This window comes from Zingiber officinale, chromosome 8A (assembly GCF_018446385.1).
Source record: "Zingiber officinale cultivar Zhangliang chromosome 8A, Zo_v1.1, whole genome shotgun sequence".
Classification (NCBI taxonomy): Eukaryota; Viridiplantae; Streptophyta; class Magnoliopsida; order Zingiberales; family Zingiberaceae; genus Zingiber; species Zingiber officinale.
In genome coordinates, this window is record NC_056000.1 from 42657637 (window position 1) to 42671266 (window position 13630).

The window sequence follows — 13630 nt, forward strand, 5'->3', positions numbered from 1 at the left end:
TTAGTCCATCAGTTACTTTTGTATCTAAACCGATTGGTTCTTGTTAAATGTTTTAAAAAAATGATATATGAATTTTGAGTGTTGAGATTCAACAGTTGAACCCGGTTAGTCATCTTGATGATTAGTCGATAATTCTAATCAGTAGAGCTCGGTATGGCGATGTGGACCTTGTCCCATTATATTTATTTTTCCGACATCCCCTTTTGGTTATCGAAGTACCCCTTCGGATAAGAGACATACCCTTCTTGGTATCGTTGTTACCGACTTAATTTTGCCTGTCGTTGAGTTATCCCTTCGGATATCGACACAATCCTTTGGATAAATTTATCCTAAAGATAAGAGTATTAAGGTCGAGGTGAAGGCTAGACCTTCTTTCCTTAAGATGATATTATCTCGCCCATGTACTTGCGGTTTATTAGCAATAGTCTTCCAAAATACAATGACTTATATTTCGAAATAGGAGCACTCCAAATTTCAAGTCATGTTAAACTTTCAAAACCTTGAAGCTCTTAAGAGAGGAGAGAGAAGAAAAATCTAAGAGTAAAATTCACAACTTGAGAATTAAGTAAGAATTGAATAGAAGGAATGAGATTTGTTTTATAAGGATAAAAGGTTACTTCCAAGAGGTGAAAGAATATGGGATGTGTCTTTTTCCTTAAACATTTTCACTTAAATTTTTTCATTGTGATTAATTAATTAATTTGATTAACTATTTACTGAATCTAATCTATCATAAATATTAATTAATTAATTAATATCACAATAATTAATCTTTTAATCAATCAATCAATGAAATTAATTATAATTTCATACCCCTAAATGGTTCTACATACTCGAGTTAGCATTCATTCATGAATCAAACTCGTATGCGAGCCAAACTTTCATTTGATTATATCAGACTAACTCTTCATTAGACATTAATTTCTCATTCACTCGAGAAATTGGTTTATGACAGTCTACTCGCGAAATAGCTGTTTTATTCCTATTAGTTAGTACCAAACCAATTTTCCAACAATGATTGCTTTTGCAACTCAACAAGTGTTAAGTTCATTATATAGACATCTTCGTCCCCTCGGGGCGGTACGATGGTTAAGGCATGGGGTGTTGGCACATGAGGTCTTGGAGTCGAAACTCGGTGTGACCGAGCATAACCTCCCCCATGTCTTGGCCATTTGCACTAATGGCTAGTAGTCACCCGTGATTTACCTCCTTCGTGTTGACCTAGGGACGAGTTGGCGGGGGCGCTGGGGGCGAGCGAATCGCCTTTTGCCATATTATATAGACATCTTCAACTAATATAAACACATCTTCAAAGTCACTATACTCATTAAATATCACTAATGATCTATTTGAATAGTCCATATCATTTGCTATAAATTCATGAGACACCTCTTTCAATTTATGTAGCATTCTAATATCATAATATACTGGTTGAGTCCATGTATATTCAAAAATCTATTCGAGGCCTACAACATCTTCAATACTACAACTTCTTCTTTCAAATTATATCTATAATTCCTACTATTTCTAGTACTCACCATACTCACCACAATCTAACAGTAGTGGAAGATGACATTTTACTATCACTAGTAGTTATGTCTAATGTATTATCATCAAGTCGATTTTGTTTTTGTAAATCAATTTATTCCATTTTATCATAAAATGAATCCTTGCATTGATGCAACCACAAATAACACTCACTTATATTAAATGTATTAATATTTCTATAAGACACTAGCCAACGGAAGGAAATCAATAGATGATCGTATGTTCCTAAATTTGTAGCTACACATTTCAAAATTTAACATTCACAAACAAGAAATTTTAAACTCATAATCAAACAATTTATTGACTGATTTAGGTTATTGTCAATAAAACTTTGAAGACAAAAAAAAAAGACAAACAATAAAATCCAGATGCATAGCATTAACAACACAAGATAATCAATATTTTATTAAACCACATTATTAAGATTCCATATAATGCTAATCTAGTCCTCTCGGGATGAACAGTTGATTAACATATTGTGATATTGTCACCATGAGATCTGAGAGTCAAATCCCAACTAATAGCCGAGTGTCTGTCCTCCCCCATATATTATTCAACCGTCTAATGTTAATAGTCACCCATGATTTACCGTTTCTATGTTGACCTAGAGACGAGTTGGTGGAGGCGCTGGGCGAGTGAATCATCTTTTTCTACCATATAATGCTAATCTACATCATATTAAATTATTAGTTTATATATTAGTAGAAGAAAATTTACATGTTGTTCACAAGATTAATCAGAGTGTAAAACTTTGTTTAAACTATATAACGAAGATTAATCAGATTTTAACTATCACCACTACTGTGATTGATTTTTTTACTTAACAAAAAAAAAATATTAGACAAATATAACGAAGATATCCTCAACTACATTATTTGTAAAGACAATTTGAGATGTTATCATCGTCTACATGTTAGTTGCCAGAATTTAATCAGTACTTGAAAATTTTGAACCTGACATTACAGTTACTTACACTTGACCATTGTTTAGAGCTAGGCTTTGTCAGTTTCAACATCGTGGCCAGAAGATGTGTAGTTAGGAATAGCTACCTCTTGAAAACTGTTGGAGACATAAATTGCACCATTCACCGGAGAAGAAGCTACACCCGAGCTACTTTTGTTAGATTTTCTTTGATCGCCTTTTCCATGTACAATAAGTTGCGATGGCTATGAAACTCCACTGAAGTGATGATTTTTATCTATACTTCGTTCCCTATTTTCTCTGACAAGAAGTTGCATCGTTAGCTCATCTCCGTTTGACTATTTCACGGAGCAGAAGATCACCGTTTGCTAAAAACATAAGCTGCACTGTTCGTCGTTCGTTGCCTTTGATTTGGACGAAGGTCTCTTTCTCCGAGAAGACACGAGCGTGATTCAGAGTCGTCTTTGTTTTAGACACGTATAAGATTGTCGATTTGTGGAAAGAGTAGAATGGAAAATGAATCAAGCCGAGCTGTGCAATTTGGACAATCCCAAAATCCCTAGTATTTGGGTAACACTTTCGCGGTTTAGAAAATCGCCGTACAAAATATTTTTTAAAAAAAAACAAAATTGAAAAGAATAAATAATTATGATGTTCCTTTTGTTGCGATGCTTCATTCCTCACGTCTCTCCGCAAGCGTAATCCCTAAACGCACAGCCTAACCGGACACCATCGGCGTCTCCGTCGATTTCCACCGGGAAATCGAATTGCTCCGGCGTATTCCGACGCCATGCTTCGATGAGCTAGGCGAAGGCGTTAGGAAGCTCCAGCGGTTCCGACTTCCCCTCTGTCGAGGCGAGGAGCGGAGATGTCGCTGCGGATAAAGGCGGTGGTGGATAAGTTCGTGAAGGAGCTCAAGGAGGCGTTGGATGCGGACATCCAGGACCGGATCATGAAGGAGAGGGAGATGCAGAGCTACATCGAGGAGCGCGAGCGCGAGGTCGCCGAGAGGGAGGCCGCCTGGAAAGCAGAACTATCCCGGCGAGAGGTAACACACGCGTTTTTCTCCTCCCAAAAAAAATGAAACTTTCCTTTTTTCCTTTTTTTCTCTCCATCCACCGCGGAGCCAAAAAGGGATCATGAACTCGATCATCTTGGTTTCTGATTATAATTCAGTGTTTTGGATTGGTTATGCTTGTTTTGGGATCGGATTCATTTTTCTGGATAATGCTTGACAAGAATTGCATATGCTGCTAATTCGAAGAACACAAATCCATAGTTTATCCAACACCTAAAACTCCGGATGTTAATCCCATGAAAGAAATTTGATGTTGATATAGCAAGTGACCAGTTGGATCCAAGTAGATTAAATTATGAGACTGTTCTAAACAACTTTTACATTATAAACATATCTTTTTGTTAACATTTTTATAAAACTTCGTATAAATTATAGTTAGCATTGTTTGTGTTCCCAAATTATGATGAAAGTTTTGTCTTGTTTTATATCGATTGGTTTTAATATTAACTCACTACAGAATCTAAGGAGAATTTATGGTTCAAAGAAACCACTTAATACGAGCCCCTTTTTTCTTTGTAGAATTCCTGTTGCACTCTTATGCTTAGATGATTGAAACATCAACACAGTTACAAATAATTTTAATAAAATTTATAGTTGTTAAACAATGGCACTACTCACTGGACTGTGACTGTATTATCCTTTTATTTTGTGACGTTTGAGTTTAAGATTCAAGCTTATTTTCTATCTGTTTTAGATAGTTTTATGATTTGTTCAATCAAGGAAGATGCCTGTGACCTTGTGAAGCAGTCAGTGTGTTGAAATTCATAGATCCAAAAATATATTTTTTTTCTCTTTTTTTTCTGTGGGATAGCAATTCACCTTTCTTTCTTGTGTCACGTTTCATGCTTACACCTTGATGAAGCTTCTTCTCCACCGTGAGTGTCCCATCATATTCATGGTGCAGCAAGCAAACAACCAAAACTTGTCTTCAAGCTGGAAACTTTGGCCCATCATCAAAGTAGATCCTTTTTTTTTTGGGTTTAGAGGTGTCGAGCTGTTGTTTATGTCCCTCTGCAATTCGAGAAACTAATGTGCCAACTAATTCATGCCATTGACACAGATTTTCTCAGAATGCAATCCTATCAACTATTGTGCTCATGATGTTGGATAGTTTTTTGTCCTCGGAACTTTGTCGTTGAAACTGCCGTAGCCCGATTTCGGAAACTCCATTTTGCAGGCTGAAATTGCCCGCCAAGAGGCAAGGCTAAAGATGGAGAAGGAGAACTTAGAGAAGGAGAAGAGTGTCCTCATGGGCACGGCCTCGAATCAAGACAACCTAGACGGTGCTCTGGAGATCACCGTCAGCGGGGAGAAGTACCGATGTCTTCGGTTCTCGAAAGCAAAGAAATGACATCGAACAAAAAGAAATCACAAGTTCTTCCTACTAAGCTTCAAAGGCTACGCGACAAGTCTTGTTCTTTTTTGTTTTGGTGGTGATCACTGATTGTTCTAACCTGGAAAAGAAGAACAAGGACTCTTATTCTTTGTACATGTTCTAAATAGTAATATTATGGTACCAACCATTGTCATCAGTGACAGAGATAAGGTAAGTCATGAGGATGTCGACGATGTAAGGCAAGTCATGGCGGTCCTGCGATCGTCTAGAGTAATAGTTATCGATTAGGAAATGTGCTAAGAAGCTTAGGATCCATGAGGTGATAAAATTAGTGAAAAAATATTAGTATTGGGAAATAATAGGATCTGTCATAAGTTACTGCAACAATACCAAACAGAGCAATATACTTTAAAAATCAAGCAATTTGTGAACACTGAAAGAACCTATAAGTTTTCTTGAATTCTACAAGAATGAAAAACAAAACTACATCTGCACTACATTATGAAGACATAAATACAAAAACATCTAAAGAATCACAAGTAATAGGCAAGCCTCTTGCAGACTTAAAACCATACGAAACACGAGTGAAACAACAAAACTAGCCGGAGGATATCGTAAACCCACATTCGATTACAATGTATCATCAGTTCACATAGCCATCAAAGGTTTCCTTTTGTTAGGTGGCCTTGAGAAAAAGCATAACTGAGTCCAACTCATCTTGGATTTCACCGGTTGCACTCTGATATCTCTTTTCGCGACTAATTCCGCCATGTATTGCACCACAGCCTTTCATGATGAAAGTATTATCGAACAATCTATCAATTGAAGTTTATGTAAACATTGCGATAAATGTGTTAAAAAGGAAAAAATGCTTACTTGTGCACCTAGCTCAGCTATATGTCTTGGTGGCACCTCGAGGGGGTTCTCTTCCGCGTGAAGCACGCGAAGCTGAGAGAGCAACCCGAATGAATCAGGCAAGACCCTGATCTGGTTGTTGCTTATATCTAACTCCTCGAGCAACTCCAGATTGCCAATGGAACGTGGGAGAGATTGCAAATCGGCAAAGTTATTCCCTACATTTAGCTTGATAAGAGAAGTCGCGAGGCACAAGCTCTCGGGTATTGATTCGAGCTCGTTAAAACTAACATCGAGCTCCTTTAACTTCGATAAAGATGCCATTGTTGTTGGAAGGCCTTTGATATTGTTGTAGCGGACAGAGAGGACCTCCAAAGACTCTAGTCTCCCAATTGCTTCAGGAAGGCATTTCAGGCGATTGTAGTCTGCTCGAAGCTCGACGAGAGCAACACAATGACCAATCATGTGGGGAAGTTCCTCGATATCATTTGTTTCCACATTTAGTTTCTTCAGTCCTGTAAGACAACCAAAAGCATCCGGCAGCGAGGAAAGCTGGTTCGAGCTCAAGTCGAGTTCCTCGAGATGAACTAGTTTACAAAATGTAGATGGCAACGATGTTAATTGATTGCCCCTCATATCGAGGAAAACAAGGCCATAGAGATCTCCAACGGAGTCGGGAACTTGAGCAATCCTATTTGAGTGAAGATCCAATCTCGTTAGAGAAGAAAGGCCGCCAATTGTACCGGGTAAGGCAACAAGGCGATTCTCGGAAACATCAAGTGTAACCAGGTCAGAGAGCTTCCCAATTGAGTCAGGTAGCCAATCTATTTGATCCATCAACTTATTCTGGAGATCAAGTTCGCGAGCATGTTTCCTTGCATAAACTTCGATCAAGCTAGCTAGTTTAATGATGTTCAGCTTCCCGCTTGCTTCCCCTGCAATTGATATCGAGAAACGGAAGTTAAAGACTGTACGACATGCCGTTCTAGAGTCATTATGTACTACTCTATTCGATATTGCAAACTCTTTGTCAAAGGAGAAAAGATATAGAACTATATCACTTACCAGAACCACCTTCTTGCCCGTTGACCAAATTCGAAACCGATCCTCTAGACATCTGTAAATTGTTACCAATTGCATCGACGTGTGATTTCGGCTTCCTCAAGAAACTGTCATCTTTCGAAACACGGTCACTGCTGCCAGTTCCGACCTCTTTCTCGGAGTAGAAGACAGATGAAACACTGGTCGAACAGTTTGTTGGAGCTTTAGAATTGGCCGTGCTAACTGCAACTGAACTCTTAGAGATTGATGTAACAGAAGTGCTAGAGCTAGAGCTTGAAGGAACACAGCTAGATGCTCTCTGGATCAATTCATCGAACAGGACATGGATATTTTCCAGATCAAGCAGTTTAAGAGCTTCCCTCTTCTGCTCTTTGCTCTGATAGCTCACTGCATTCTTCTGCATCTCCTGCAGCACAAAGAAGAGCTCTTCGGGGACTTCGAATCCCTTGTTCTGCCTTTCGATGGCTTCGATCCGGGCCTTCTCTTCCTTTTCGACGTTGCAGACCAGCGCCATTGCGGCCTCAACCACGTCTACTCCTGGCCGCGGTGGAAGAGATCGGTGAAGCTTCATGATCTCTTCCACGACGCTATCAATGGAATGCCAAGAAGAACCCATTTTTTTTCTCAGCGAAAGGGGCGAGGTTAGATAACCAGATCGGGAGGAAAATGTCCAAAGATTAGATAAGCTGAAAAGTGATCGCCCACGGGTTTGCAAATAGAAATCCACATCAGAAAGAGCCTCTTGACCAAAATCTCACGAGCTCGCCCCCTTTTTATGGCAAAAATCTCCGGATAAGAAGAGAGAAAAAGGAGACGAACGGATCACCTTCTCCACATAAATTCAGCGAAGATCCGAGCTTTAGATTGGGCATTCATCGCAAGCTGCGAATTCTTCCTTGGTAAAAATCGATCAGCATCGAGTGAAACCCTGGAAAATTCGCTGGCAGATCCAGAACACCACAAACCGCACCAGGATTCACGAGAGCGTACCGGGAATCTCGAGCGGAAACCTCACGAGCGCATCCTCCACACAAATCGAGAGGACCAAGAACCAATCTCGTGCATCAATTGCCCACCAACTCGCCCATTCGTGGCAGCGTCGCATCGAATCAAGCGAGAAACGCGTCAGCCGCGAAGACGAGGCTTATCCGATGGGGTCCTCGGGAAAGAGCGAGGAGACAACAGCGGGACGAGAACGCAGGGCACGGAGGAGCGAAGAAAGCTTCCATCTTTGACAACAATGGCGGATAATTTCTCGCCTTACCGGTCCAATCGCCTGGATTTCGCTTCGATCAGGGGCGGTTGCTCTGCGCACTGCTCCGAGTACAGTACTGGTAGTGAGAGAAGGGGGGCAAAGGCTGTAAATAAAGGCAAATCTGCAGCCTAATTTTACGCATAATTTTCACCTTCCCCCCTACAATTTATGTTCCATTTGCAATAAAACTTCGAACCCATCAGAAAATTTCAGTATTACTACGCACCTACTGCCTACTCAACTTTCATAATTTCAAAAAACAAATATCACATTTCCATTATATTGTTTTTTCTTTTTAAATTTTTATTTTATTCGTTTAAAAATTTATTACTCTCAATTTATACTCTCAAAACTAAATCTAAGCAAAGATGACTAAGAAGACTTACAGATATATTAGTTTGAATTTGAAATGATTTAAAGTTCTTGATAAATTCTGAATGTTTTAAATTAAAATTAATTTACACTTGAAAGTTATTTTATTATATCTATATTCTGAGAGCTGAATTTAATAGTTAGAATAATAAATTTTTAAATTATAAAGATTTGACAAAATTTATCACAAATATATATTATAAAATTTAAGGATACTTACTAATCAACATCAGATCAAATTTTTAAATTTTCAAATGCAATAAATCCATTAGTCAATTTTGTTAAAAATTGACGGATAAATTTAAAAAAATCTTAAATATTTTAAATTAAAAATAATATATTCCTGTAAATTTTTTTAATATATTCATGCCTTCGTATCTCAGTTCTACCCTGTAAAATTGACATCGATAAATTTTTGAACCAATTTAAAAAAATAATAATATGAAAAAAAATAGAACATAGAAAAAATGGAGAGGGTATAACGAAAATATAAGAAAATTGGGTACATGAATTGGATAATATTAAACCTTTCTCAAGTGATAGTAAAATTATCAAAACGCCTCTCAAGTAAAAGGCTAGTGATAGAATTGAGAAAAATAAAAGTACCAAAATAGAACTAGAGAGAGGATTGGGGCAAGGAGTGTGAGTAGTCCCCACCATGGTCATGGATCCACCAACATGCCTTGTGGCAAGCATGAAAAATAATTTCATTCATTTTTTTCGAATTATTTTATTTTTAAAAAATAAATAATATGGTGGATGTCATTTTATCCTTTCCATTCTTTTCACTTGTGGGTGCCAAAAATAGGTTTAGGGCACACCTCATCCAACCTTGCATGTTATGTTTAATTCGGTTAAATAGATGAAGCCAAACCCTCATTTAGCGTTTTGCATGAGTAGTGCTAACTTTTGAGTTAGGGGCGTAAGCAAGTTCAGCCAACTTAAATGTTGAAGTGTTCAAGTTTATTTGATAAGGTAATTAAGCGAAGTCAAATTCAAGTTTGGCTTACTTTATATTTTATAAGTTTGAGTTTGGCTCAAGCTTGATATGAACTTGATTCACTTAGATATTATCAGCTATCAAATAACTTCAAATTTATTTGATTGATTAAAATTTTTACTTATTTGACTAACTATTGAGTTTAATAATTAAAACTTGCTTATTAATTTTAAATATTTCTTTATTTATTTAGTATGTTGTTAAGAGTTTTATTAATAAACATGGTTCATGAACAACGTTGTTCATGAACATTAATGAGTTTCAGCTGTGTACCTGCATTTACCTCCCTCCATATACGTGGTACCGGCTCTAGGGGGGCCGCTGATGTGGCGGTTCCACATTTTTTATTAATGAGCTGAATATGTTCAAGCTTATTTGTTTAGTTTGTATTCAAACTTATTTATTTAATTAATTTTGTATGTATTAAATAAAAATAAATAAATTCTTACAAAGCCAAACATTAAACTTACTCATGAACGTTCAGTTCATTTACCGTCCTACTTTGATTTATTGCTAGGGTTGACACTTTTCTATTTTCACATTAAATGTTCACCTAATTCCATTGTCCATGTTGATAAGTTTGATTTACAATATTAATTATTCTACATTTGTGGACTTTTCTTGAGTAAAAGTAGCGAGTTGATCAAATTGGATGAGCAATGGATAGGTTGGTAGGGGCATTTGGACTAAGTGGATTGGTAGAAATGGTTCATGGGATGTCTAGTTGGTTAAACGGTGGTAGATTTATTATAATGGAGTAGGAATCAATTTTCGACGGGAGCATACCCTCAGAAAAAAAACTCCTCTCACCCCTAACCACTTAGCGGTCACTATAAGCTGACTCTTTAATTTACCTCCCTTCACATTACCTAGGGGCAAGCTATAAGGGACACCTGGAATGAACCTAATCACTTTATGCTACAACAATTAGTAGAAATCGCTCATGTGTGGTATCTATATGAGTGGTTGGTCCTCGGGGCTATGTTGCTACGGTAGAACATCCAGGTTATTACACAGACACCCGTGGTTTGAATCCCAGCTAAGTTGTATTTGCAGAAATTTTTTCTCTAAATTGGGGGGGGGGGGGGGGGGGGTATAACCAAAGGATGTTGTGTTTTTGAGTGACCGCCACATGCACTTCCCAATTTATCTTGGTTGCTAGTGGAAAACTTTCGTGGGGCCGGGTCGGTCACCCCTAGGGATAATGAGGCTAATTGAGATTTCACTTATAAGCCGGTCACCCCAGGGATAGTTAATGAAGCTAATTAGGATTACCATTTTTATATGAGTGGTTGCTCCAATAGGTCTTGGAATCAATTCCCAGCATGTGTAAAATACCTCGCTGAGTGCTTAATCTCTACGCTAGGGCAAATATCCCTAGTGATTTATCTCATTCCAGAGAATGTGGGGCCACCATCTAGGGACCACTAAGGTGATGACTTTATCTTTTGCTAAATCATTGCCTTTTAGCGGTTATGATGCAATGATAAGAGGTTAGACTAACTCCTTAAGCAACAAGGGGTTCAAATCTCACCCAAGCATACTACATTGGGGAGAGTTAGACCGTCCATCAGGATCCATTTTTGCTTTTCAATTTATTTTGATAGCCAATAAAAAACTTTCTTAAGGCCAAATTGATCATCTCTAGGACTAGTTAGATCGCACAAGTTGGATACTTGGATTTATAAAAACAAAAAAAAAAAAAATGGTTTGCACTATTAGATATAAAGAACCCATTGACTCATAAAAGAAATTGATCTATCAAATAGTTTGATAGAGTTAAGATTGTCAAATAATCTGATTGAATATATATATATATATATATATATATATATATATATACCCCAATATTTTTAGGTAAACTGTCCATTAAGTAAAATTATCTATTAATTCATCAAAATTATGACTCGATCTTTAAATGCTCAGAAAATTAAGAAAATATTTTGTCATTACACCATTGTCTGGGGGCCACAAAGATCTTCTTTTTCACCTCATGGTATACTCCCTACCAAGATCAATCTATCATGCTAAATTTTCTTGATTAAATGATGAATTTATAATGGGCAAAATTCAATAGGGTATTCATCATTTGCGCTTTCTTTAGATGGACACCTCTTTTTCTAAAAAAATCATGAGTGTCTCTCTATGCCTCTTTAAAGTGTCCTACTCAAAATACTTTTGCATTATTAGATCATTCAATCGTGTGAAAGCTAGCAACTAGTTTCTATAATTATAGAAGCTAACATTTACCTTCCAATGTGTAGAAGCTAACAATTAGCTTTACAAATACATTATCTAATTATTCAACCATGTTAAAGCTATATGTTAGCTTTTACAATTGTAGACGTTAGATGCTACCTTTTACAACATGTAGACATTGGCGGAGCCAGCCCGAGTGATCTACTCGGGCTACGGGCTGCGCCGACTACTTCGTCATCCGAGCTGCTCCCTTCTTCTCTTGTGTTTTTTTTTTTTTCTTTTTCTCAAGGTAAACTTCAGATTTTTTTTCTTCTTGGTTGTCATTAGCTACTTGGGCTACAACCTTGGTAGCCTAAAGCGTGGCTCCGCCCATGCATGTAGAAGCTAGCAACTAGCTTCTACAACATGTAGAACCTAGCATCTAGCTTCTACAACGTTGATTTTATATTATTTTGATTTAGATTTTTTGTGTGATAATCTGATTAAAATAAATATTTTAATATGCAAATTAAACAATGAGGACTTCATGACACTCATTACATTTCAAATGAACATAATCTAATTATAATCGAACGTTTAGAAACTAACATGTAATTTTTATAACATGTAGTAGAATGATGATGGCAAAAAGCGAATACGCTCACCCCAGTGCCCCCGCCAACCCATCCCAGGGCTAACACGGAGGAGGTAAATCACGGGCGGCTACTAGCCTTTGGCATGGTGACTAGCACATAGGGAAAACATTTACCTCGACTTTGCCAAAATTCAAACCCCAGATCTCATGGTGGCAACACCTCATGTACTAGCCACTAAACCGTCCCGAGGGGGCTAACATGTAGTAGAATGATGAACATGTTGGACGTTGCATCAGTTGCAATGTTAGAAAAATGAATGGATGCCCATTCACCTTAATCTTCCTCCAATGAATGTCATCAAAGCATTGATTTGGGTTGTAACTAATGCTTGCTTCTTATATAATATTGAAGCGTCCAAGAGCAATCCAAAGGTGGGTGAGTGCGACGGTGAGTAAAAGAGAACGTCCTGTGGTCGGGATTTGGTTCGTGAAAAATCTGAAGAGATTCCAAATGATGATCCTCTCGACGACAGTAGTAACATCTTCACCGCCATTTTCTTCGATTTCTTCTCGGGAGATCACTATGAGTATTTACAATTTTATTTTCTATTTATTTAATTTTATGCATATAATATAATTATAATAGGCAACAGAACACCCTTTTAATTTTTGCCCATCTATAACTATAATTATAAGGCACTACATAAAATCACAAAGAATTTATATTCAATTTCTATAATTAATCCTCTCCTCAATGATATTGAAATTACCCTGTGGTACGAGATTGAGGGTTGGGCTAATTTCTTGATGTACCCGCACCCAAACTCTTTCGGGTCAAGAGGTTGGATGCGCGTTAAGTCGGCTTCAATAAATTCTTGTTAGGTCGGCTTCTATGAGGTCGGCTTATATCGAGTTGGCCTCAACCATTGAAAGAACTAGAAAAAAAGATCAGAAGGGAGGCCATGAGAAATTTTGATGAGAATATCTGACACTAAAGTTAAATACAGAAAAAAGTTAAAGGAAGAACTGATAAAGGAGTGAAAACACTAACGGGTGTTTTACCAAAGGGTGTGTGACCTTCATTTACGGAGTGAAAAGCTTCCATAGATTCTCAAAGGACATACTTTTTTTTCCTTTTCCCAAAGGCTGTGACCTTTTTTGTAACGAGAACTTTTGTAACCGTCATTAATCGTCAGGTCGTATGCAAGTTCAAGAACAGACTCGACTTGAGTTCGTCTGGAATTGGCTGATTTGATCCGAGCTCGACCGAATCAATCTTGATTTGACTCGACTCATCATGAGAATTGACATGGAGGAGTCTTGAGTGGGCCTCTGTCATCCCCGCCACATCACCTTACGAGGCACTCGAGTCAAAAAGAAATATTTTATTAACATAAAACTTTTTTTTTTATTGAACCGGTCCAAAGTTT

The 13630-nt window shown here is 37.6% G+C and overlaps 2 protein-coding genes across 4 annotated transcripts; one reads left to right on the top strand and one right to left on the bottom strand.

The window, feature by feature from the left end:
• Window positions 1-3112: 3112 nt before the first annotated feature.
• On the top strand, window positions 3113-5079 carry LOC122008662. 3 transcript variants are annotated; one of them, XM_042564472.1, is made up of 3 exons: window positions 3113-3517; window positions 4410-4505; window positions 4608-4748. In XM_042564472.1, the coding sequence occupies exons 1-3, from the start codon at window positions 3338-3340 to the stop codon at window positions 4656-4658; spliced, it is 327 nt and encodes a 108-aa protein (XP_042420406.1). In that variant the 5' UTR covers window positions 3113-3337; the 3' UTR covers window positions 4659-4748. The 3 variants fall into 3 exon arrangements, with proteins under 3 accessions (XP_042420406.1, XP_042420405.1, XP_042420404.1); XM_042564471.1 differs by having other exon boundaries at window positions 4410-5079; XM_042564470.1 differs by lacking the exon at window positions 4410-4505 and having other exon boundaries at window positions 3114-3517; window positions 4725-5079.
• A 208-nt stretch (window positions 5080-5287) lies between these two features.
• On the bottom strand, window positions 5288-8143 carry LOC122008661 (plant intracellular Ras-group-related LRR protein 4-like). The gene is made up of 3 exons (XM_042564469.1): window positions 6804-8143; window positions 5760-6673; window positions 5288-5669 (listed from the first exon to the last, which is right to left on the bottom strand). The coding sequence occupies exons 1-3, from the start codon at window positions 7414-7416 to the stop codon at window positions 5532-5534; spliced, it is 1665 nt and encodes a 554-aa protein (XP_042420403.1). The 5' UTR covers window positions 7417-8143; the 3' UTR covers window positions 5288-5531.
• Between the last annotated feature and the right edge of the window lie 5487 nt (window positions 8144-13630).